At 43.4% G+C, this 24,426-nt stretch overlaps 1 protein-coding gene across 1 annotated transcript in view; it reads right to left on the bottom strand.

The window, feature by feature from the left end:
• LOC129146285 (butyrophilin-like protein 2) overlaps positions 1 to 24,426 on the bottom strand; it is a 104,474-nt gene that overhangs the window by 3,823 nt on the left and 76,225 nt on the right. Inside the window, exons 4-6 of the mRNA XM_054698139.1 lie at positions 11,771 to 12,118; positions 698 to 982; positions 370 to 570 (exon numbers count right to left, since the gene is read on the bottom strand). Of these exons, the coding sequence (XP_054554114.1) occupies positions 370 to 570; positions 698 to 982; positions 11,771 to 12,118 (834 nt within the window). The remainder of the gene's footprint in view (positions 1 to 369; positions 571 to 697; positions 983 to 11,770; positions 12,119 to 24,426) is intronic.

The raw sequence follows: 24,426 nt of genomic DNA, 5'->3' as shown, positions 1-24,426 counted from the left end.
ATGAGCTAAGAACCAGAATGTCTCCTATGAAGGGGACACAGAGAGCTCAAGAGGAAGAACAGAACTTACTTAGAATTGTCTGCAGTTCATCTAAAAGAGAGAGAGAAAAAAAAAAGAAAAATCTTAAACTCCATCCCTATGATAAAAACTGAGCTAGAAAATGAACAGAAATGGATCTCTCTGTGTCCTGGAAGTTCCACCTTTAGACCCATTTGAGTCCCCAAGGTTCACTGTCCTCTCTAGGTCTCCTCAGCCACCTGCTCTGATCTCCCTGCAGAGTGGCCCTGGGCTCTGGCTCTGGTGTCAGCTTGGCCCTCTCAACACCCACTCACTGCCACACTCACCAGCCTGGCCCCTCTTCTGCTTTACCTCTGTCCTTCAGGGCCTCCTCCTTGGTCTGTCTGTCCTCCTCCTTAGTCTGGTGCAGAGTTCCCTGTTTCTGCAGCTCCCGCTTCTTTGTGGAATGTTCTCTCTGGGCATAGCAAGCAGCCCCCAGGAGCAGGAGCAGCAGCAAGGTCAGGATCACCAGGAAAGCAGGCTTCCAGGGAGAGGTCCTGGGGAAGAAGGGCTCTGCAGACAGAGACCCCACAGATACCCCATCAGTACACAGCCCAGGACAGCTCAGCCCACCACACCTGGGGGTGCCAGCCCCTCCCTCTGACCCTGCAGGGAGTGGGGAGGGGAAAGCAGTGCTGACCTGGGATGACAATGGTCATGGCCTTCTCCTGGTGCTTCATCCTGGGGTTGAGTATGGAGCAGGTCACAGTCCTTGTGGAGCGGTCTCTTACCACCAGAGCAGCCTCCACGCTGAATAGCCCCTCAGTATCCTTGGTGTAGACCTTGGAGAATTCCAAAAATTCCTCCCCATGGGGGTGTCTCCACTGAACCTGGGGCTCCGGGAACCAGCCCGAGGCCATGCACAGCACACGTAACCCCTCTTCCTCTGGCCCTGTGATGTGCACTTGTGGGGGAGAGCCCACACCTGGGGAGGGAAGATGAGATCCAGGTGAGGCAGGACCCTCTTGTGTACACCTCCAGGGGAGGCTATCAAGGTGCATTCTGGGGGGTCTGGGGGAGATCACCCCTGGAAGAGCAAGAGATGAAATAGTGCTGGGAAAACTGGGTCGCTACATGCAAAAGAATGAAGCTTGATTACTACCTCACACCATGAACAAAAACCAACTCAAAATGGATTAAAGGAGAGGGCGGATCAACATGGCGGCGAGGAGATGCTGCGAGTAAGATCTCCCATTAAAAAAAAGTTAATAGGGAGGAAAAGCGGCAGGTCCCAGTGAGAACTGGGACACGGAAGATAAACGGATGATTCCAGCAAAATACCCAAAGAAGAAAGTTGCCATAAAAAAGGACTAGAAGGGAGGAAAGCGCAGAACCCTGATACCCTCCCCCACCCACAGAGTCGGCACTCTCCAACCAAAAGAAAGGAGGAAAAAAACAAACTAAAACGAACAACAAGAACAAACTACGCATCAAGTGGGACTGTGAGTGGAAAGGAACTATTTCAGCCACCACACCCAGTGAACTGGAGCTGTGGAGAAACCTGAAGGATTTGCCGCGGAGGTGAGTGAACGGCTCCAGGCGCCATTAGAGAACAACAGAGACCCCCGGAGACTTTCACACAGCCCCAGGCCAGCGGGTAAGCTTGCATGGAGAAGTGGCTCACTTGAAAAGCAAACGCGTATCGCAGCTGCCCAGGTCCCCGCGCCTGCGACCTAGGCTTGCGGGGAGATGCGCGGGGCCCTCACTGAGGTGAATGTCCCTCACTGAGTAATAAGGAACCAGGCACCCAGGCACAGGAGCGGGGTGCAAAAGGCTCCATTTCTGCGGTCATTGAACTGGGCTACAGCCCACGTCCTGGACCTGAGGGCTTTGGAACTGAGACCTGGGGCACGAAATCCGGGGCATGGGTTCTCCACAACGGTGGGGCACAAGGCAGACACAGCACCCAAAGCCGTTGAGGTTTGCCCTACCATTCCCGCTCTGTTCCCTGTCCCACGGGGTGAAAAAAACAGCTCCCCAAGGACATGAGGAGAGATCTCTGGCGCCACCTAGCGACCAGAAAAAAAGGCACTAACACCACATAGAACAGGGACCTTTCTTCAGAAAAGACAGCTTGAAAATGGCAGAAGGCTCCCAGAGGAACCAGTGGCCAGCTAAGTTAGCCCACACCAGGCCCCTTCCGATCAGCAGTCTGAGCCTGCACGGGGAGCGGGAACTCACAGCCGGGGCAGACCGGGCACGCACAAGAGTGTGCCTGAGACCGGACACGCAAGGAGTGTGTCCTGCATCGCCATTTTAGAACAGGGACATTTCTTCAATAAAGACTGCCTGAAACCAGCAGAAAGCTCCCTCAGGAGTCAGAGGTGAGTGGGTAAGTTTGCCCATGCCAGGCCCCTTCTGGCCTGCAGTCCAAGCCCAGAGGGAGAGCGGAAACCCACCGCTGGGGCAGACCAGGCACACAGGGGAGTGTGTCCCCACAACGGCATTTTAGAACAGGGACCTTTCTTCAGTAAAGACTGCTTGACATCGACAGATGGCTCCCGGAGGAGCCAGAGGGGAGTGGAAAGGTTCACCCAAGATGCCGGCCAGTCCCAGCAACACAGTGTCCCAATGCATACAACAAATTAGAAAACAGACAGTAGGGAGAAGAACCACACGCAACCTAAAAACTCCTCAGGGAAAAAGCATACCACAAAAAGAAAACCACCCCCAGATTGCAATGACAGTAACTTGGAAGAACTTCTGAGCCTTCCAGAAAGAGAATTTAAAATTGCCATGATTAAAAAAGTGACAGAACTCATAAAGGAAAACAATGATATGAGAAAAATAATCAACAATCAGAAGAATGAAACTGAGTCCCTAAAGGGGGAAGCAAAAGAAACACAGGACATCAAAGAATTAATGGAGGAACTAAAGAACTCTGGGAAAAGCAATGAAAGCAGAATAGATGAAATGGAAGAACGAATAAGTACTCTTGAAGACACAGAAATAAAAAGAACCAAAACAGAAAAGGAAAGAGAAGTACGAAGGAAAAAGAACGAAGAAAGACTTCGGGAACTATCTGGCTCCATGAGGAAAGGAAATATAAGAGTTATAGGAATACCAGAAGGAGAGGAGAGAGATGTAGGAACAGAGAAAATATTCAAAGAGATAATTGAAGAGAACTTCTCAAATGTGAAGAAGGAGCTGAAAATTGATATACAAGAAGCAAGAAGAACACCAAACTTCCACAACGAAAGGAAAAACACAGCAAGACACATAATAGTAAATCTCCCAAGAATCCATAACAAGGAAAAAATAATGAAGATGACAAGAGGGAAGAAACAGATAACATACAAAGGAAAACTAATCAGGCTGACATCAGACTACTCCGAAGAAATACTACGGGCAAGGAGAGAGTGGAGGGACATAGTCAACAGACTCCAAGAAAACAGATGCCAACCAGGAATACTCTATCCCACAAAGCTCTCCTTCCTCTATGAAGAAAGAATAAGGACCTTCCCAGACAAACAGAAACTCTGGAATTTCATTACGACTAAACCCCCACTCCAAAAAATACTACAAGGAATCCTAAAGCCAGAACCTCAGAGGGACGAATAACAACGAAAGAAGGCCAAAAACAAAAAAAGTTATTAAAAGAATAAATAAATAAAATCAAAGGAAAGACAAACACAATGGCAAATACAGTAGCTAACATATCAATGTTAACTCTAAATGTAAATGGACTAAACTCTTCAATAAAATGACACAGAGTTGCAGGCTGGATTAAGAAACAAAACCCAAACTTAGGCTGTCTCCAGGAAACACATTTAGCTTCAAAAGATAAAAATAGACTCAAAGTTAAAGGATGGAAAACAATCCTACAAACAAATGGACCAAAAAGCAAGCAGGGACAGCTACACTTATATCAGATAAAACAGATTTCAAACTCAAAAAGATATAAAGAGACCCCAATGGTCACTACATTATGATCAAGGGGACAATACTTCAAGAAGAAATACACTCATTAACATATACTCACCAAACAAAGGAGCACCAAATATATATCAGACAACTGTTGTCATCTCTGAAAACAGACATCAGTGAAAACACATACATAGTGGGAGACTTCAACACACCACTATCAAAAATGGATAGATCAACAAAACAAAAAATAAGTAAAAAAAATAAAGTTCTAAATAAGGACCTAGAGCATTTGGGCTTAACAGACATCTATATAACACTACACACCCAAAAAACGGATTATACATTTTTCTCAAGTACACACGGATCATTCTCCAGGATCGATCACATACTGGGGCACAAGACAAACATCAACAGATACACCAAGTTTGAAATCATACCAACCATCTCTTCTGACCATGAAGGCATCATACTAGAAATAACCATAAAAAGAAGGCAAGGAACTCTCCTACCTCATGGAGATTAAAAACGACACTACTGGAAGACCACTGGACTAATGAGGAGATCAAAGAAGAAATTAAAAAATTCTTTGAAATGAATGACAAGGAGGACACCAATTTCCTAAATGTATGGGATGCAGCAAAAGCAGTAATAAGAGGAAAATATATAGCAATAGAGGCTCACATCAAGAAAAAAGAAAGAACTCAAGGAAACAACCTAATTTTGAAGCTCAAAGATCTAGAAAAAGAACAACAAAAAAATCCAAAACCAGTAGAAGAAAAGAAATAATAAAAACCAAAGCAGAAATAAATGAAATTGAAACTAAAAAAAATCCAAAAGATCAATGAAACCAAGAGCTGGTTCTTCGAAAAAATCAATAAAATAGACAAACCCTAGCCAGACTCACAAAGGAAAAAAGGGAGAAAGCACAAATAAACAGGATCATTTATGAAAGAGGAGAAATCACAACGGACACAGCAGAAATCAAAAGAATAATCAGTAACTACTATGAACAATTATATGGAAACAAGTTCAACAATCTAGAGGAGATGGACAAATTCCCACAACTCTACAATCACCCAAAGCTAGATAAAGAAGAATTAGAACACCTAAACAGACCAATTACCAGCAGCAAAATTGAAATGGTAATCAAAAACCTCTCCAAAAACAAAAGCCCAGGACCTGATGGATTTACAAATGAATTCTACCAAACATTCAGAGACAAATTAGTGCCTATCCTTCACAAACCCTTCCAAAAAATTGAGAAGGAAGGGACAATTCCAAACACGTTCTATGAAGCCAACATTACACTAATACCAAAACCGAACAAGGACAACACAAAAAAGGAAAACTACAGGCCAATCTCCCTAATGAACACTGATGCAAAAATCCTCAATAAAATTTTAGCTATCAGAATCCAACAATGTATCCATAAGATAATTCACCACGACCAAGTAGGATTCATTCCAGGGACACAAGGATGGTTCAACATCTGAAAATCAATCAACGTTATCCAACACATCAACAAAAAGAAATATAAAAACCATATGATAATATCAATAGATGCTGAGAAAGCTTTCAACAAAGTGCAACACCCATTCATGATTAAAGCCCTTGAAATTCTTGGGATACAAGGAACATAACTCAACATCATAAAGGCCATCTATGACAAGCCAACAGCCAGTATCATTCTCAATGGTGAAAAGCTGAAAGCAATTCCATTAAGATCTGGAACAAGACAAGGATGTCCACTCTCACCACTTTTTTTCAATATAATACTGGAAGTCCTAGCCAGAGCAATAAGACAAGAGAAAGACATACAAGGAATCCAAATAGGAAAAGAAGAAGTCAAACTATCACTATTTGCAGATGATATGATAATATACATAGAGAACCCCAAAAACTCCACAGAAAAACTAATTCAACTAATCAATCAGTTCAGTAAAGTGGCAGGATACAAAATCAACACGCAAAAGTCAGTAGCCTTCCTATACACAAACAATAAATCTGAAGAAGAAGAAATAAAAAAAATCCCTTTTATTTCGAAACAAAAAAATCAAATATTTGGGAATAAATCTAACAAAAGAGGTAAAGGACCTATACAAAGAAAACTATAAAACACTGTTAAAAGAAATAGAAGAAGACACAAAGAAATGGAAAGACATCCCCTGCTCATGGATTGGAAGAATAAACATTATTAAAATGGTCATCCTACCAAAAGCAATATACAGATTCAATGCTATTCCAATCAAACTTTCAATGTCATTCTTCAAAGAAATAGAACAATTATTGATGAGATTCATATGGAATCACCAAAAACCACAAATAGCCAAAGCTCTCCTGAAAAAAAAATAAAAAGAAGGGAATGGAGGCATCACACTCCCAGACTTCAAACTATACTACAAAGCCATAATCATCAAAACTGCATGGTATTGGACCAAGAACAGACACACAGACCAAAAGAATCGAATAGAAAATCCAGAAATAAACCCACAGATTTATGGTCAACTAATCTTTGACAAAGGAGCAAAGACTATGCATTGGAGCCAAGAAAGTTTGTTCAATAAATGGTGCTGGGAAAACTGGGTCGCTACATGCAAAAGAATGAAGCTTGACCACTACCTCACTCCATACACAAAAATCAACTCAGAATGGATTAAAGGACTAGACATAAGACCTGAAACCATAAAATACATAGAAGGAAATATAGGCGAAACACTACGTAATATTCACCTCAAAGACGTCTTTACAGACACATCACCCAAAGCAGTGATAGTGAAGGCAAAGATAAACAGCTGGGACTACATCAAATTAAAGAGCTTCTGCACAGCAAAAGAGACAATATCAAAACCAAAGAGAAACCCCACCAACTGGGAGAACATTTTGCACACAACACTAATGATAAAGGACTGATCACCAAAATCTGTAAAGAGCTGATGAGACTCAACAACAACAAAGAAAATAACCCAGTGAAAAAATGGGCAGAAGAGCTAAAAAGAATCTTCTCTGAAGAGGAAATGCAAATGGCCACCAGGCATATGAAAAAATGTTCAGCGTCACTTGTAATGAGGGAAATGCCAATCAAAACTACCATGAAATACCATCTTACACCAGTGAGAATGGCACATATTAAAAAAACTAGCAACAACAAATGTTGGCGAGGGTGTGGAGAAAAAGTAATTCTCCTGCACTTCTGGTGGGTGTGCAAACTGGTCCAACCACTATGGAGAGCTGTGTGGAGATTTCTTGACCTACTAAACATAGAGCTTCCATATGATCCAGCAATTCCACTCCTAGGTATTTACCCTAAGGACACAGAAACATCAATTCCAAAGAGAACCTGCACCCCTATGTTTATAGCAGCACTATTTACAATAGCTAAACTTTGGAAACAACCCAAATGCCCAAAAAGAGATGACTGGATCAAGAAGATGTGGTACATATATACCATGGAATATTACTCAGCATTCAAAAAAGATAAACACATGCAATTTGTAGCAACATGGATGGCCCTGGAAGGGATCATGCTCAGCGAAATAAGCCAGAAAGAAAAAGAAAAATACTGGATGGTCTCACTCATAGCAGGAATCTAGAAAACTTAAATAAGGGACCAGGAAAATGAATAGCTATAAGAAAGTGAAAATCAAAATCAACAAAAAACTATAAACTAGAGACACTCTATGGGGGTATGGGGTGGGAGGGGAGGGATTGGGGTCAAAATAAGGGGGTTGCAATTGTATGGGGAATATAAAAATAAAAGTCATTATTAAAAAATGGATTAAAGAACTAGACAAAAGATCCAAAACCATAAAATATGTAGAAGGAAATAGAGGTGAAAAACTATCTGACATGCACCTCAAAGACATCTTTACAGACACATCACCCAAAGCAGTGATAGCGAAGACAAAGATAGACAGCTGGGACTCATCAAATTAAAGAGCTTCTCCACAGCAAAAGAGACAATAACCAAAACGGGGATAAACCCCACCCACCGGGAGAACATTTTTGCACACAACACTAATAATAAAGGACTGATCACAAAAACCTACAAAGAGCTGATGAGACTCAACAAAAACAAAGAAAATAATCCAATCAAAAAATGGGCAGAGGAGCTAAAAAGAAACTTCTCCAAAGAGGAAACGCAAATGGACAACAGGCATATGAATAAAAGGTCAACATCACTTGTAATCAGGGAAATGAAATCAAAACTACAATGAGATACCATCTCACACCAGTGAGAATGGCACATATTAAAAAAACTAGCAACAACAAATGTTGGTGAGGTTGTAGAGAAAAAGGAACTCTCCTGCACTGCTGGTGGGAGTGCAAACTGGTTCAACCACTATGGAGAGCTGTGTGGAGATTTCTTGACCTACCAAAGATAGAGCTTCCGTATGATACAGCAATTCTACTCCTAGGTATTTACCCTAAGGACACAGAAACAGTAATTCCAAAGGGCATCTGCATGCCTATGTTTATAGCAGCACTATGTACAATAGCTAAGCTATGGAAACAACCCAAATGCCCAAAAATAGATGACTGGATCAAGAAGATGTGGTACAAATACACAATGGAATATTACTCAGCATTCAAAAAAGATAAACACATGCAGTTTGTTGCAACATGGGTGGAGTTAGAAGGGATCATGCTCAGGGAAATAAGTCAGAAAGAAAAAGAAAAATACCAGATGGTCTCACTCATAGCAGGAATTTAGAATACCTAAACAAGGGACCAGGAAATAGACTAATCAAAGTCAACAAGCAACTATAAACCAGAGATACACTATGCGGGGGGAGAGAAAAAAATAGGGTCAAAATAAGGGGCGGGGGGTGCAATTGTATGGAGAATATAACCAAAATAAAAATGCATACATTGCGCAAAATGAAAAATGATGTAAGAATTATATAAAATAAAATATAAAAAAAATATAAACAGAAGGAAGGGTCTGGGCTCCTCCCCCAACCCTGCAGGTAGAGAGATAATGCCCACAGGAGAGAAGGAATTTTGAATTACTTTTTTCTAAAAAAGATAATTTATAAGGATAAATTAATAAAGGATAAAACTAAGGTCAGACTACAAAAATAGGCATGTTACCAAAATATTCAAGGGCATAAGTTGTACTTATCCATGCATATTTGACAGTAGAAAATTGTGAGTTGACTTTGTTGAGATAGCAGAAAATATTTGATATTAGAAGATTTCTGGAATACATATTGTTTAGTTTGTTTTAATAACCCCCAAATTCTTCCTTATCTAAACTGATCTCCCTCCCAGCCTCCAGTGATTCAGTGAGAGGGAATCTCCCCACCAAGGATGACAATTCCCTTAGCTCTCACCCCACAGGTCATCATCTTTCCTGAGGGCTGTTCCATGCCTTGTCTTCTCTCTCACTCTCTCTCTCATACCCCCAGGTCATCTCCATCAAAGCTTTCTGTTTCCCCATTATGTATCACTTTCAAAATATCAATTCACCACATCTCCTCAACCTACCAACATTATATAACCATCCTTAGGGGTTACATCTAATGGTATTTCTCACATTCACTTCAAACTCAAAATTCTACATCTGAAGTAATGATTTTGCCTCATCTATGGTAAGTTGTTTATAACAACAGTCTTTATGCTTCTTCATAGCAGAAAGCTCACACTCTGCCACCTATATTTTACTTCCCTCACACTCTGACTCTGGGTTCAGTCATGTGACCCTGGGTTCAGTTATGTGACTTCACGTGATTTCGGTCATGAGAGATCAGCTCATTGACTGGTTTAAAGTGCTGGCCCCATGGATCTTCCCTCTGCTATCTCCAGGGAAGGACATCACAGTCCAGGTGCTGGAGGATGAGCTCATGTAGCAGGGTCTGTCACCAGCTTTTCCAGCTGAAGCTGCCCTCCTTCAGCCAGTAGCCAGTGACCATTCATGTGAACAAACCAGCCAGTGACCTTTTCATCTGACCAAAGATGCATGTGTAATGTCAATGGAGTTTAGTCAAGTCCATCCCAGGTTAGCTGAAGTGTTGATAGGCCCAAAGTGAAGTCCATTACTATAGGTCACTAAGATATTTTCTGTGGTTGTTTGTTACCCAGCATCATCATGGTGATAGGCAACTTATACACATTAACATTCAATAACAAACAGGACAAAAGCTTGGAAGCCTCTTCAATTCTTTATTTCCATTAAAACACTCTGTCCCAATTCTGCTCATTCAATTGGGTACTGACTCACTGTGTGAGTCAGGCAGTGCTCCATTCACACCATAATTGCACTCCATGCCCCCAGATATTCTCTCCTCTCATTAACCTCCCCACTACTGCAAGAGTCATCATTTTAAACCTATTGCGCTCAAAATTTTCAACAGCTCCACATCCAACACCATAACACTGTGCACCAAGCCTTCTCTATCTGCCAACTTCCTTTCTTGCCATCCATCTTCTTTCTGCTTCCCTCACAAATTTTATCAGCTGTGCCCTCAAGGACAAACACTAAAAACCCAAAAATTTAACTGCTATTAACCACAAACACCAGGCTCTAAACACTTTATCATCCTTTCTTTCTCTGCTCTGAATGGGTTTAACAAACCCTATCTGATGAAATGAATTTCTAGCTGAAGAGTCCACTTTCTATGGAGATTTTTAAAGATTAACTTTGGTAGTATTAATTGACCACCCTTGACCTGTGTACATTGAACTCATGACATCTTTTCATAAAGTATTTTCATCTCTTTAAGGATTTGTTTATTTATGCATACAAGATATGGGGTGTAAGCCAGAGGTGTGGGGGGTGAGAGGATGCACCAGAGAGAGTGGGGAGCAGAACAGGCAGATCTACTGAAATACACTGCTGAGGGGAGCAGCAGGCAAGTCAGGAGAGGTCTGCTGTGCCATGTGGGTCAGTTACCTGGCTGCGGATCAAACTCATGCTGTAGTAGCTGGCAAAAGCTTGATAGTGTTGACTTTAACTGGATGCCAGGGAGGCCCCCAGTATTGTCATCTCTCAACACCCTGCCTCCTCATTCTCTCCCACCAGACATGAGGACTCCATGTGACCCAAGAACAGAAACACATACTCACTCCAGGTTATTCACATCGGCTGATCCCTCTACTTAAAAATTCCTTCCCTGTGATTTACAACATGATGACTGTAGCTACCACTGCTGTGTGTTGTATAGGAAATTTGCTAAAAGAGTAACTTTAAGATTTATTTTCCTGATCAGAAAATATTTCCTGTCTTCCATCTTTATCTTTTCTTTTCATTATATCTATATTAGAAGATGGATGTTGGCTAAACTATTGTGGCAAACATCTCACTATATATGTAATTCAAATCACCATGCTATATGCCTCAGACTAATACAATGATGAATATTGTTTCTCAATAAAACCAGGGAGAAAGAGAAGGAAGTCCAATACTCCAGATATCTACTTAGCTAAATCCCCACTTCCCTTGAGTCTTTGCTCCAATGTGACCATTCTGATCTATTTATTACTGTAACCTGCCCTCACTCCCAGACCCACATTGCTGACCCATTTTCCCTGTTCCATTTAACTTCTTATCCTCATTACTCATCACTTTCTTAAATCATATATAACCTGTTTATTTATTGTGATAGCTCTATCTCACTCTTGAAAATAAAAACTCACAGTGTGCAAACTTTATTAGTTCACTGATGTATCCAAGTGCTTAGAAGAGGCCCAAACATATAGTAGGTGTTCTATATGTTTACATTTAATGCAACAATGAATTAATAAACCTTTTCTTCCTCATGAATGAAGTGAGAGACTAAATAACATTGTCCTTAGGTTCTTCCCAGCACTAAGCTCCAAAACTCTGATATTTAACCATTTCACCAACCTGCCACCTGCAGCTCCAAACTGGCTTGCCCATCGAAGACTCCATTGCTGAAGAAGCAGGTGTACAGCCCATTGTCAGAGGCCTGGACCTTGTGGACAGTTACAGCAGCCTCACCTTCTCTGAGGAATTCCCCCATCAGTGAGGTTCGTCCTGCATACTGGGCCATCAGCTTCTCATTTAGCTCCTGTCTGTCTTGATAGATGAACACTGACTCCGAGAAATGTGACCGGAACCACCTCACCTCCATGTTCTCTGCACTCATGATGGGGAACAGGGAGCAGGGCAGTATGATGTCCTCACCCAGCTCTGCCACAATAGGTTCTGAGGGGCCAATCACCTGGAACTTCTCTGTGAACACAGACATAAGAGTGACACAGCTTAAAGGTGCATGCATGGCACAAAACTCACACCATTGTTGGGGAAGTGTTGGGAGGGTGTCAAATAAGACTGACAAAGTGAAGCATTGAGCAGTCGCAAATATGAATCTGGAAAAGATGTTCCAAAAACAACTCATGGTCTAGAAATAATTGTGAAAATACTCCTTCATTCACTGCTATACCTGACAGCAGGAATTTCCATGGAGAATCCTAACTCCAAGGTTCTCAACTTCAGCATGTATCAGAATCACCAGGAGGGCTTGTAAACATAGACTGTGGGAACCCTAAACCAAGCTGATACAGTAGATCAGGATGTAGCCTACAGTGTACATTTCAAAAGAGTTCTTGGGGATACACAGTTTGTGTCAGAAGAGGTTCATGACTTCATTCCCCAGAGGATCATCAAGGTTAACGAAAGGAACAGTGCACCCAGAGAACACTGTTCTTGCAACAAAACTGGAACAACTCTTGGAATTCAGACTCAAGAAGGACAACACAAAAGGGAAAGAGAGGAAATTAATACTTCACTGAAAAAAGGTATATGGAAAGAGACACCTAGAGTCTGTTGTCAGAAATGGGAAGCTACAGAACAAATTGTGGTGCTGCCATTCAACCAGCCACTTGACCAGTGGCCCTGGGGAGGTACAACTGAATGGTGTGAAGCCACATATCCTCAAATAATTGCAAATATTTGCAAAGACTCTCTGTGGTCCCAACAGACCAGGTCCCCATTGAAAATAACAGCTGGAGTGCACTGTCTCTCTCCCCACTGAGAACTGGTACTAACCTACTGAAGCACACTGATAATGAGAACATGGCAGAGTCTCAGGCCTGGAACCAAGAGAGTCAGGCCATCTGTGGTGCCAAAAACATGAGATAGCAGAGTTTAGGTGACTGCAGACCCCACATAAATCCTCTGACTCAGCATCTCAAAGATCAGGTCTCCTTACCTGCATAATCCAAAACTCTAAACTCACATAAAACTGAAATAAAATGGAGAAAGACAAATATAATGGGATTGCACTCATTTTTGGACTATGAAAAAAAAAGAAATCAATAAACAAGCAAAAGCAATTATTTAGATTGTGTCAACAAAATGGCAGTTACCAGAGACTAGGAGGGTGCAAGGAAAAGCTTGGTAGAGGATTGTTATTGGACTTTTGATAGTGGGTGTGGAATGAAATATACAGGTTTTAGGGTAAGAAATCGCACACCTAAAATCTATAGAGTATGTAATTAATATTCCACAGTTATAAAAAATTAAGAAATGTAGCCAGTCAGAACCCTTAAACTGATGAACCTGGGAAGGACAGGACAGGGCTGTGCTGTCCTCAGCAGCCCCCTGAACCTCCAAAGAGCCACTTCTCACCCATGCTGCCCCAGCTTGGTCTGAGCCCCTCCTCTTTCACCTGGAGACACAAAGACTAGTTTCTCCTGCCAATCCCATTCTGGGGCCCTTTTACCTCCAAGCTGAACCAGGACCTGCTCTGCTCACATCCTGGCAGGGGCACCCAATCCCCACAGTCACCCCAAGCCACACAGGGTGATCCTTTCCCAGGCCTCTGACACCCACTCCTGTATCCTTCCCTCTCCCTCTGCTCCAGCTGATGCTCACCCCCTCTGTCCTTGCACCCCTGACACCAGCCAGTTCCCCACAGGCTGCTCCCTCCATGGGACTCTCAACGCTACACCCCTCTACAGGGCTTTGCTCCCATCCTGCCATCTACACTGACCCCCTTTATGGACACAGCTTCTCCATATGCCCCTCCATCTCCTACTGCCCGTCCTGCTCCATGACTGTCCCTCCTCTCAGAGCTTCTGCAGGTGGGGTGGGGTGGGTTTCTTGTCTTTATTAGTCACTGCCTCCTGCAAGAAGCAGTTCTCTGAAGATGGGGTCTGTCTGTTTTGTACACAGCACCGAGCATGTGGCTGATACCCCATAAATATTGGTGGAATGAAATAACTTAGTGACTGACAAGTGTTTCCAATAAACACAGAGTCAAAAGCAAAAAAGGAGAGGAAAAGCACTTTCAGTTTTTGACAGTTGTCTTTTAAAACACCATAAACTGAAAAAAAATGGAATGTTCAGGGCATCTCCACCTCTCCATTTTAGAACACGGAGTTTTCTTCAATAAAGACTGCTTGAAACCGGCAGAAGGCTCCCTGTGGAGCCAGAGGGAGAAGGTTCCCGGTGCAGTCAGAGGTGAGCTGAAGGCCCCCACACGCCTGGTACTGCCTGGCAGGAAGTCAGAGCCCAAAGGGAGATCCGGAGATTTGCAACCCAGAGTGCAATTCAGCTGCCCCACCTCCAGGGAAGTCTGTGGGACTACAAGACACAACTTTAGAATTAAACACAGAAGGAGGAGATATTCTGCGACAGTGACCATTAACATACTCAAAGTACCACTGACTCACTAAACTTCCGGCATAACAGTATTTGACTCGTTTGGACTCCCATTTTCCGAAACCCCACAAAGAGCACACCAAAAAGATGCTGGCCAGGACCAGAAGCACAGTGTCCCAATGCATATGGCAAACTAGAAAACAGGTAGCAGGGAGAAGAAAAAAAATACATGCAACCTAGCAACTCCTCAGGTAAAAGACACACCACAAAAAGAAAACCACCCACCAGATTGCAAAGACAGTGACTTGGAAGAACTTCGGAGCCTTCCAGAAAGAGAATTTAAAATCGCCGTGATTAAAAACTGACAGAAGTCATAAAGGAAAACAATTATAAGAGAAAAATAATCAATGATCAGAAGAATGAAATTGACTAACTAAAGAAGGAAGTAAAAGAAAAGCAGGAGATAAAAGAATTAATGGAGGTGCTAAAGAACTCTGGGAAAAGCAATGAAAGCAGAACAGATGAAATGGAAGAACAAATAAGTACTCTTGAAGACACAGAAATAAAAAGAACCAAAACAGAAAAGGAAGAGAAGTACGAAGGAAAAAGACCAAAGAAGACTTCAGGAACTATCTGACTCCATGAGGAAAGGAAATATAAGAGTAATAAGAATCCCAGAAGGAGAGGAGAGAGACGTAGGAAGAGAGAAAATATTCAAGGAAATAACTGAAGAGAACTTCCCAAACATGAAGGAGCTGAAAATAGACATACAAGAAGCAAGAAGAACACCAAACTTCCATGATGAAAGGAAAAATACAGCAAGACACATAGTAGTAAAGCTCCAAGAATCCAAGACAAGGAAAAAATAATGAAGCTGACAAGAGGGAAGAAACAGATAATATTCAAAGGAAAACCAATCAGACCGACATAAGACTTCTCCAAACAAACACTATGGGCAAGGAGAGAGTGGAGGGACATAGTCAACAGACTCCAAGATAACAAATGCCAACCAAGAATACTCTATCCCACAAAGCTTTCCTTCCTCTATGAAGAAAGAATAAGGACCTTCCCAGACAAACAGAAACTCTGGAATTACATTAGGACTAAACCCCCACTCCAAAAAATACTACAAGGAATCCTAAGGCCAGAAACAACAGAGGGATGAATAAAAACAAAAGAAGGCCAAAAAAACTTATTAAAGAATAAATAAATAAAACTAGAGGAAAGACAAACAAAATGGCAAGTATAGATGCTAACATATCAATATTAACTCTAAATGTAAATGGACTAAACTCTTCAATAAAAAGACACAGAGTCTCAGGCTGGATGAAGTAACAAAACACAACCTTTTGCTGTCTCCAGGAAATACATTTGACTACAAAAGATAAACATAGACTCAAAGTTACAGGATGGAAAACAATCCTACAAGCAAATGGACCAAAAAAGCAAGCAGGGACAGCTACACTTATATCAGATAAAACAGATTTCAAACTCAAAAAGGTAAAAAGAGACCCCAACGATCACTATATTATGATCAAGGGGACAATACTTCAAGAAGAAATAACACTCATTAACATATACTCACCAAATGAAGGAGCACCAAATATATATCAGACAACTGTTGTTATCTCTGAAAACAGACATCAGTGAAAACACATACGTAGTGGGAGATTTCAACACACCACTATCAACAATGGATAGATCAATGAGAAAAAATAAGTAAAGACACTAAAGCTCTAAATAAGGATATAGAGTGCTTGGGCTTAACAGGCATCTACAGAACACTAAACCCCAAAAAATCTGAGTACACACTTTTCTCAAGTGCACATGGATCATTCTCCAGGATCATTCACATACTGGGACACAAGACAAACATCAACAGATACACCAAGATTGAAATCATACCAACCATCTTCTCTGGCCATGAAGGCATCAAACTAGAAATAACCATAAAAAGAAGGCAAGGAACTCTCCTATCTCATGGAGATTGAAACCCACACTACTGGAAGAACACTGAACTATGAGGAGATGAAAGAAGAAATTAAAAAATTCTTTGAGTTGAATGACAAGGAGGACACCAATTTCCTAAATGTATGGGATGCAGCAAAAGCAGTAATAAGAGGAAAATATATAGCAATAGAGGCTCAAATCAAGAAACAAGAAGAACTCAAAGAAACAACCTAATCTCAAAGCTCAAAGAACTAGAAAAAGAACAACAAAAAAAAAACCTAAAACTAGTAGAAGAAAAGAAATAATAAAAACCAAAGCAAAAATAAATGAAATTGAAATTAAAAAAAAAATCCAAAATATCAATGAAACCAAAAGCTGGTTCTTCAAAAAATAAATGAAATAGACAAACCCCTAGCCAGGCTCACAAAGGAAAAATGGGAGAAAGCACAAATAAACAGGATCACAAAGAAAGAGGAGAAATCACAACAGACACAGCAGAAATCAAAAGAATAATTAGAAACTATTATGAATAGTTATATGGAAATAAGCTCAAAATTCTAGAAGAGATGGGCAAATTTCTGAAACTCTACAATCATCCAAAACTAGATAAAGAAGAAATAGAACAAATAAACAGACCAATTACATGCAGCAAAATTGAAATGGTAATCAAAAACCTCCCCAAATACAAAAGCCCAGGACTTGATGGATTTACAAATGAATTTTACCAAACATTCAGAGACAAATTAGTGCCTATCCTTCACAAACTCTCGCAAAAAATTGAGAAGGAAGGGATAATACCAAACACGGTCTTTGATGCTAACATTACACTAATACCAAAACCGAACAAGGACAACACAAAAAAAGAAAACTACAGGCCAATCTTTCTAATGAACACTGATGCAAAAATCCTCAATAAAATTTTATCTATCAGAATCCAACAATGTATCCATAAGATAATTCACCACGACCAAGTAGGATTCATGCCAGGGACACAAATCAATCAACGTCATCCAACACATCAACAAAAAGAAACATAAAAACCATGTAATAATATCAATAGATGCCGAGAAAGCTTTCACCAAAGTACAACACCCATTAATGATAAAAACCCTTGAAATTCTTGGGATACAAGGAACATACCTCAACATCACAAAGACATATATAACAAGCCAACAGCCGGTATCATTCTCAATGGCAAAAGCTGAAAGCATTTCCATTAAGATCTGGAACAAGACAAGGATGTCCACTCTCACCACTGCTTTTCAATATAATACTGGAAGTCCTAGCCAAAGCAATAAGAAAAGAGAAAGACATAAAAGGAATCCAAATAGGAAAAGAAGAAGTTAAACTATCACTATTTTCAGATGATATGATAATATACATAGAGAAACCCAAAATCCCCACAGAAAAACTAATTCAACTAATCAATCAGTTTAGTAAAGTGGCAGGATACAAAATCAACACGCAAAAATCAGTAGCCTTCCTAGACACAAACAATAAATATGAAGAAGAAGAAATAAAAAAAAAATCCCTTTTATTATCGAAACAAAAAAAATATCAAATACTTGGGAATAAATCTAACAAAAGAGGTAAAGGACCTATACAAAGAAAATTATGAAACACTGTTAAAAGAAATAGAAGAAGACACAAAGAAATGGAAAGACATCCCCTGCTCATGGATTGGAAGAAAAACATTATCAGAATGGCCATCCTACCAAAAGCAATACACAGATTCAATGCTATTCCAATAAAAATTCCAATGCCATTCTTCAAAAAAATAGAACAATTATTTTTTTTAAAGATTTATTTATTTATTTATTTATTTATTTATTTATTTATTTATACAAGCACTGGGTACAGTCAGAAGCGTGGGGAGGGTGAGAGAATTCACCAGAAACAGAGCTGGGAGCAGAGCAGGCCAAAGGACCAAAGTACACTGCTGAGGGGAGCAGCGGGCAGCAGGAGAGGTCTGCGTGCCAGGTGGGACCCTCCTCTGGTGGCCGAGGGCAGCTGGGGATCGAACTGGCACTGCACCGGCTGTGGGCAGCTTCACAACCCAGTGCTCAACCGCTGTGCCACCGGGGAGGCCCATAAATAGAACAATTATTGATGAAATTCATATGAAATCACCAAAAACCCCGAAATCAAAGCTCTCCTGAAAAAAAAAAAAAAAAAAAAGGGATTGGAGGCATCACACTCCCAGACTTCAAACTATACTACAAAGCCATAACCATCAAAGCTGCATGGTATTGGACCAAGAACAGACACACAGACCAATGGAATCAAATAGAAAATCCAGAAATAAACCCACAGATTTATGGTCAACTAATCTTTGACAAAGGAGCAAAGAATATGCACTGGAGCAAAGAAAGTTTGCTCAATAAATGGTGCTGGGAAAACTGAGTCATACATGCAAAAGAATGAAGCATGACTACTACCTCACACCATGAACAAAGACCAACTCAAAATGGATTAAAGAACTAGACATAAGACCCGAAACCATAAAATACGTAGAAGGAAATAGAGGTGAAAAACTACATGACATGCACCTCAAAGACATCTTTACAGACACATCACCCAAAGCAGTGATAGTGAAGGCAAAGATAAACAGCTGGGACTACATCAAATTAAAGAGCTTCTCCACAGCAAAAGAGACAATAACCAAAACAGGGAGAAACCCCACCCACCGGGAGAACATTTTTGCACACAACACTAATGATAAAGGACTGATCACAAAAATCTACAAAGAGCTGATGAGACTCAACAACAACAAAGTAAATAATCCAGTCAAAAAATGGGCAGATGAGCTAAAAAGAAACTTCTCCAAAGAGGAAATGCAAATGGCCAACAGGCATATGAATAAATGGTCAACATCACTTGTAATCAGGGAAATGAAAATCAAAACTACAATGAGATACCATCTCACACCAGTGAGAATGGCACATATTAAAAAAACTAGCAACAACAAATGTTGGCGAGGTTGTAGAGAAAAAGTAACTCTCCTGCACTGCTGGTGGGAGTGAAAACTGGTTCAACCACTATGGAGAGCTATGTGGAGATTTCTTGACCTACTAAACATAGAGCTTCCATATGATCCAGCAATTCCACTCCTAGGTATTTACCCAAAGAAACACAGAAACATCAATTCCAAAGAGAACCTGCACCCCTATGTTTATAGCAGCACTATTTACAATAGCTAAGCTATGGAAACAACCCAAATGCCCAAAAATAGATGACTGGATCAAGAAGATGTGGTACATATACACCATGGAATATTACTCAGCATTCAAAAAAGATAAACACATGCAGTTTGTAGCAATATGGATGGAGCTAGAAGGGATCATGCTCAGTGAAATAAGTCAGAAAGAAAAAGAAAAATACCGGATGTCTCACTCGTAGCAGAAATTTAGAAAACCTAAATAAGAGACCAGGAAAAAGTCTAATCAATATAAAGTAACAATCAAAATCAACAAGCAACTATAAACGAGAGACACACAAGAGGGTGGTAGGGTGGGGTGGGGAGAGGAAGAACTAGAGTCAAAATAAGCGGGGAGGGTGCAATTGTATGGGGAATATAACCAAGATGAAAATGCATACATTGTGCAAAGATGAAAAATGACGTAAGAATTATCTAAAATAAAATATTAAATAAATAAAGTAAAACACCATAAACCCCTCACTGAGCAATTGTCATCCCTCCCCCTCATGTTACAGCTCAGTGACTGCTCTTAACTGTGTCATCACATGAGTGGTTGGGAAGCACCCCCATCTTTCTAGAGCCAGGGCCCCCACATCAGCCATCCATCCTGAAGGAATTGTTCCCAGAGCCCCTGGGCCCCACCCACCCAAGGGAGACACAGGAACTGGGAGGGACACACTCACCTTGGGATCCTCCAGGAGGCAGCTGGAGGAGGAGCAGCAGGGAGGGGAGGAGGCAGAGCACAGAGCTGGGGCAGGAGCAGGGCGCCATCTCCTCAGGGCTGGGGAGAGACAGGGCAGGAGGCAGCCAGGCCCGCACAGATGAGCAGGGCAGCCAGGAGCTCTGGGCCAAGGGTGGAGCAGGGCCCAAGGACCCCCCACCAGCAGGAGCAGGGCCCTTCCTAGTGACCCCTTAGCCCCTGAGACTGAGGAGGACAGACCTGGCTCCTCTCAGGGCTTCTGAGCCTCTGTGCTGCTAGAGACCATGAGGTTTATTGGAGAAAAACATCCTCCCTTCCCTCCCACCCCGTGGCACCCACACCCCAGACCCACTCTGCTCAAAATACCAGGCCCCTCCATTCCCAGCACCTGGGCCCAGGGTACAAACTGCCCTCCCCTCCCCATCATCACACCCAGTGACTCCCCAGGACAGTGGCCCAGACCCAGGCCCCCATGAAGGACAGGCCAGCACCTGCTTGTGGTCCTGCCCCCCTTAGTGTGAGCAGGTGTCCCTGAGAAGCCTCAGGACACACGATACCATCCCCAAAGGGTCAGGGTCTCCCCAGTGGCCCCTGTCCTTCTCTGTCTGCTTGTTCAGTTCACCTGAAGGTCAGTCCCTCCCCAGCCCTGACCTGCTAGGGCAAAGGACAAGGTCCTGCCCCAAACACAGCAGGTGACATGTCAGATCCACACTGAGAGCTTCGTCCTTGTCCTCTCTAACTCTTTGGGGGATTTCTGTCCTGGGGTGAAGGACCCAATGGGACAGAGCAGCAAAGGGGAAATAAGTCCTGGTGAGAGAAAACATCCACTGGCTGGGGGTTAAGGGGAGCAGGCGATGGTCATGGGAGGACAGATTCTGTGGGTTGACTATGAGGTCCCCTCTGACTGAAGCACTCTCTGTGTGACCATCTTATTCAAGTCTCCTAACATTCCTGCCTCTGTTTCCTCATCAGCAAAATGAGAATATCTCCCTCCTGGTAACAGCATCTCCCTCCCAAGGTTGGAATAAGAATTACATGAAGTGGTATTTGAATCATTAAAACAGGGACCTACCCCAGTGAGTGTTACAGACACATAATTTGAAATAAATGAAGTACAACCTTCAGTGAGGTTGTGCTGGGTCTTCCTAGAACTGTACAATTTCCAATGCCCCCTCCCACTTCACTCTAGTCCCGCCACCTTCTCAACCCCTCCTTATAGTCAGCTGCTCCCCACTTTCCTCTTTATGAAAGATATCTTCAAACAAACATACCTGCCTTGAGAAGTTGGAATTTCTAGAGTATCTCTTGCAGCTTGAGAAGTTTCTGGATTTCCAGCAGACCCCAAATCATTCTGCAAAATTTGCTCCTGCAATTAGCTGCTCAGGAGCCATGCTGTGTGCCAAGGGGCCTCATGACTGAGAGAAGGTGGTTCCCAGGAGAGTAGAGAAACAGAATGGTTTGGGTTGAGATGTGTCTATGGAGGACAGTCCTGGTACCCCACAAAGTTCTCTCAGACAGACAAGTCACCCTCTCAGGTTCCTACCATGATTTGAAAGTGAAAGCTGAAATGCAATCCCAGTAAACTCTACCCTGCCCTCTGGACAATGTACCCTGGTTATCAGCAGAGAAACAGCAGGATCAGAGGAGCCAGCAGAGGGGAGGGGCAGGCACCCTGACACCCCTGCAGGCACAGGGGAGGCACCTACTTGGCACCCACTCTTGAGCACCCACTGTGCTCCAGGCTGCTTGGCTCCCAGACCCAGAACTAGGGGTGAGTGTGGGGCCCAGTCAGGACTGACACTGAGCCCCATGCAGGGCTCTGCCTGTGCCCGATGGTGACCACCCCAGTGACCCCATGTCAGCTGTCACCCCATGTGACAGGGCCTGTCAGGAGCCCCTAGGGGCGCTGTTTCTCTTTTCCTCACATAAGCTGACCCAGGAGCTCCCACCCTTGACACCAGGGTCAGCACTGGGCACCAGGAGCTGCCAGGACCTGGTCCTGCCCACACTGCGTGGACAGGGCCTGCAGCTTGTTCAGATGTTAATGTCACTTGAGACATGGTCACAGTGACCAGACCCTGTCCCTCCAGGTCATGGGGTCACCAGGAAGGCCCGATTCTGTGTCTCCAAGGAAACCAGGGAGCCTGGGCCTCCCCTCCCCCTTCACTTCCTGTGGTTTCCCCTTCTCAGTGAAGGGCACCTGTGTCCCCCAGTTATCTCTGCCAGAGACTCCAGGGTCATCTTCACAGTCTACTCCCCTCACTGTCTACTTCCCATGCACCCAAATGCTCAATCCTTGTCCATTGCCAGTACCTATTCTAAACCACCCACATTTCCTACCTGGCCAATGCACTGACATTTTCATGGTCTCCCCACCCCGACTCCAGCCTCACTTACACCAGCTCCTTTTTCTTCCAAGTTCATGACACTGTCAGGTCAACTTGTGTCAACTCCTGCCTCATCCTTTCAGGGGTTCCCTCTGCTTAAAGAAGGGGCTCCCAGGCCTTCCCCTCCCCCTCTGTCTCTCTCCCATTGCTCTCCTAGCAGCCCCCTCTGGCTCAGGTGACTCCTCCAACTCAGGGAGCTCTTCCAGCTTCAGGCCTCCTCACAGTCCCTGACACTCCTGCTGCCTCTGCTCCCCAAACCCTCACCTTTCAAGCCTCCCCTGAAGTGACCTGCTCAGAGGGGCTCCCCTGACCTCCCATTCCCCCTTGTGCACCTCACACCTGCTTGTTGGAGTTAGGGGGACTGTTCACCACAGCCCTGACAGGTATCATCTGGGGAACCATGTGGGATCCCAGGAGGAGGCCCTGTGTGTCCTGCTCCATGTCAAGCAAGGAGGAGCCCTCACTAAGATCATCTGCAGAGAAGACACTGATGCTGCTCACCTGCCCCTCGACCTCGTCCACCCAGAAAATCCCTCAGTCCACTGAGAACACAAGATGTCACCTCTGACCTGAGCACCAGCCCCTGATGGACACAGTGTCCACCACGCTCCCCTGTCTGTTTTCCACCCACCAAACATAACTGGGTCACTAATCACATATCAGCTGAAACATTCAAGTCAGCACCTGTGTCTGTCCCCCAAGCCCTCCCAGGGCTCAGAACCACCAGGTAGTGACTCTGGAGAGTGTGGCCCTCACCACACTCCTGCCAGGTTGTCGTCCTCACATCACCTTCTACACACCAGGGACCCGACTCCTCACAGGGTCACAGCCTCACTCCAGCAGGACTGTCCTGCCAGGGCTCACTCTCCCTCTCCTGAGGGGCCTGCTGTGTCTGTCTTCATGGAGCCAGACTGACTGACCCTGGCACACAGAAATGCTTGGTTTCTGCCTGAAGTCCAGTCTGAGATACTAAAACTCAGGATTTCTGGATATTCTTGAACACATCCCATTTTGCCATCTTTAAAATTTCATTCATGATCATCTTGACTTAGAGTCCATTTTGGAATCTCCAACTTAATTTGAAAATAAATAAAGAGACAAGGAGTAATTTTCTCTTCCCTATTTATCCCCTAAAACATCCTCAATCACTGTCCAGTAGGGACAATTCTCAAGGCCTAAACGCATTAAGAGTATTTGATGAAGAAGCAAAGGGAAAAAAACCACTGTATTGAACACCTAAGTGTCAGGAGCTGGGCTGCACAGGTGGTGTCTGTGGCCCCTGATTCTCACACCTGCAGACAGAGATGAAGGCGCCTGAGTCCTGCCCTCTGTGTAGTGACATGATCCAGGACCTTCCTGGGGGAGGGGCTGCAGCTGCAGGATGTGCCCCAACCCCACCCCAGCTCTCAGCAGCCCAGTCCCCAGCTCCACACCCCTCAGGGGGAGGGGAGCAGGAAGGGGACCTTGGACTCAGAACTGCCCCAGGAGGACACACCCAGAAACCTCATGTCTCCCCTGAATGCTGCCCTTGGGACCTGTGGGAGGAGGGACAGGGCACAGGGCAGGTGTCCCTGGACAACCCTGGGGGACACTGGACACCCTGTAGAAAGGACACTCACCCCTTCACTGCCTCTTCCAGTTCCTCAGAGTCTATTCCTGCTGCTTTGTCAGCTCACACTGTTCACTATTCTGTCTTGTC

This window comes from Talpa occidentalis, unplaced genomic scaffold, assembly GCF_014898055.3.
Source record: "Talpa occidentalis isolate TD23 unplaced genomic scaffold, MPIMG_talOcc4v2.1 talOcc4.2, whole genome shotgun sequence".
NCBI lineage: Eukaryota > Metazoa > Chordata > Mammalia > Eulipotyphla > Talpidae > Talpa > Talpa occidentalis.
The sequence above is the reverse complement of the archived record's forward strand: the minus strand, read 5'-3'. Positions and strand labels throughout refer to the sequence as shown.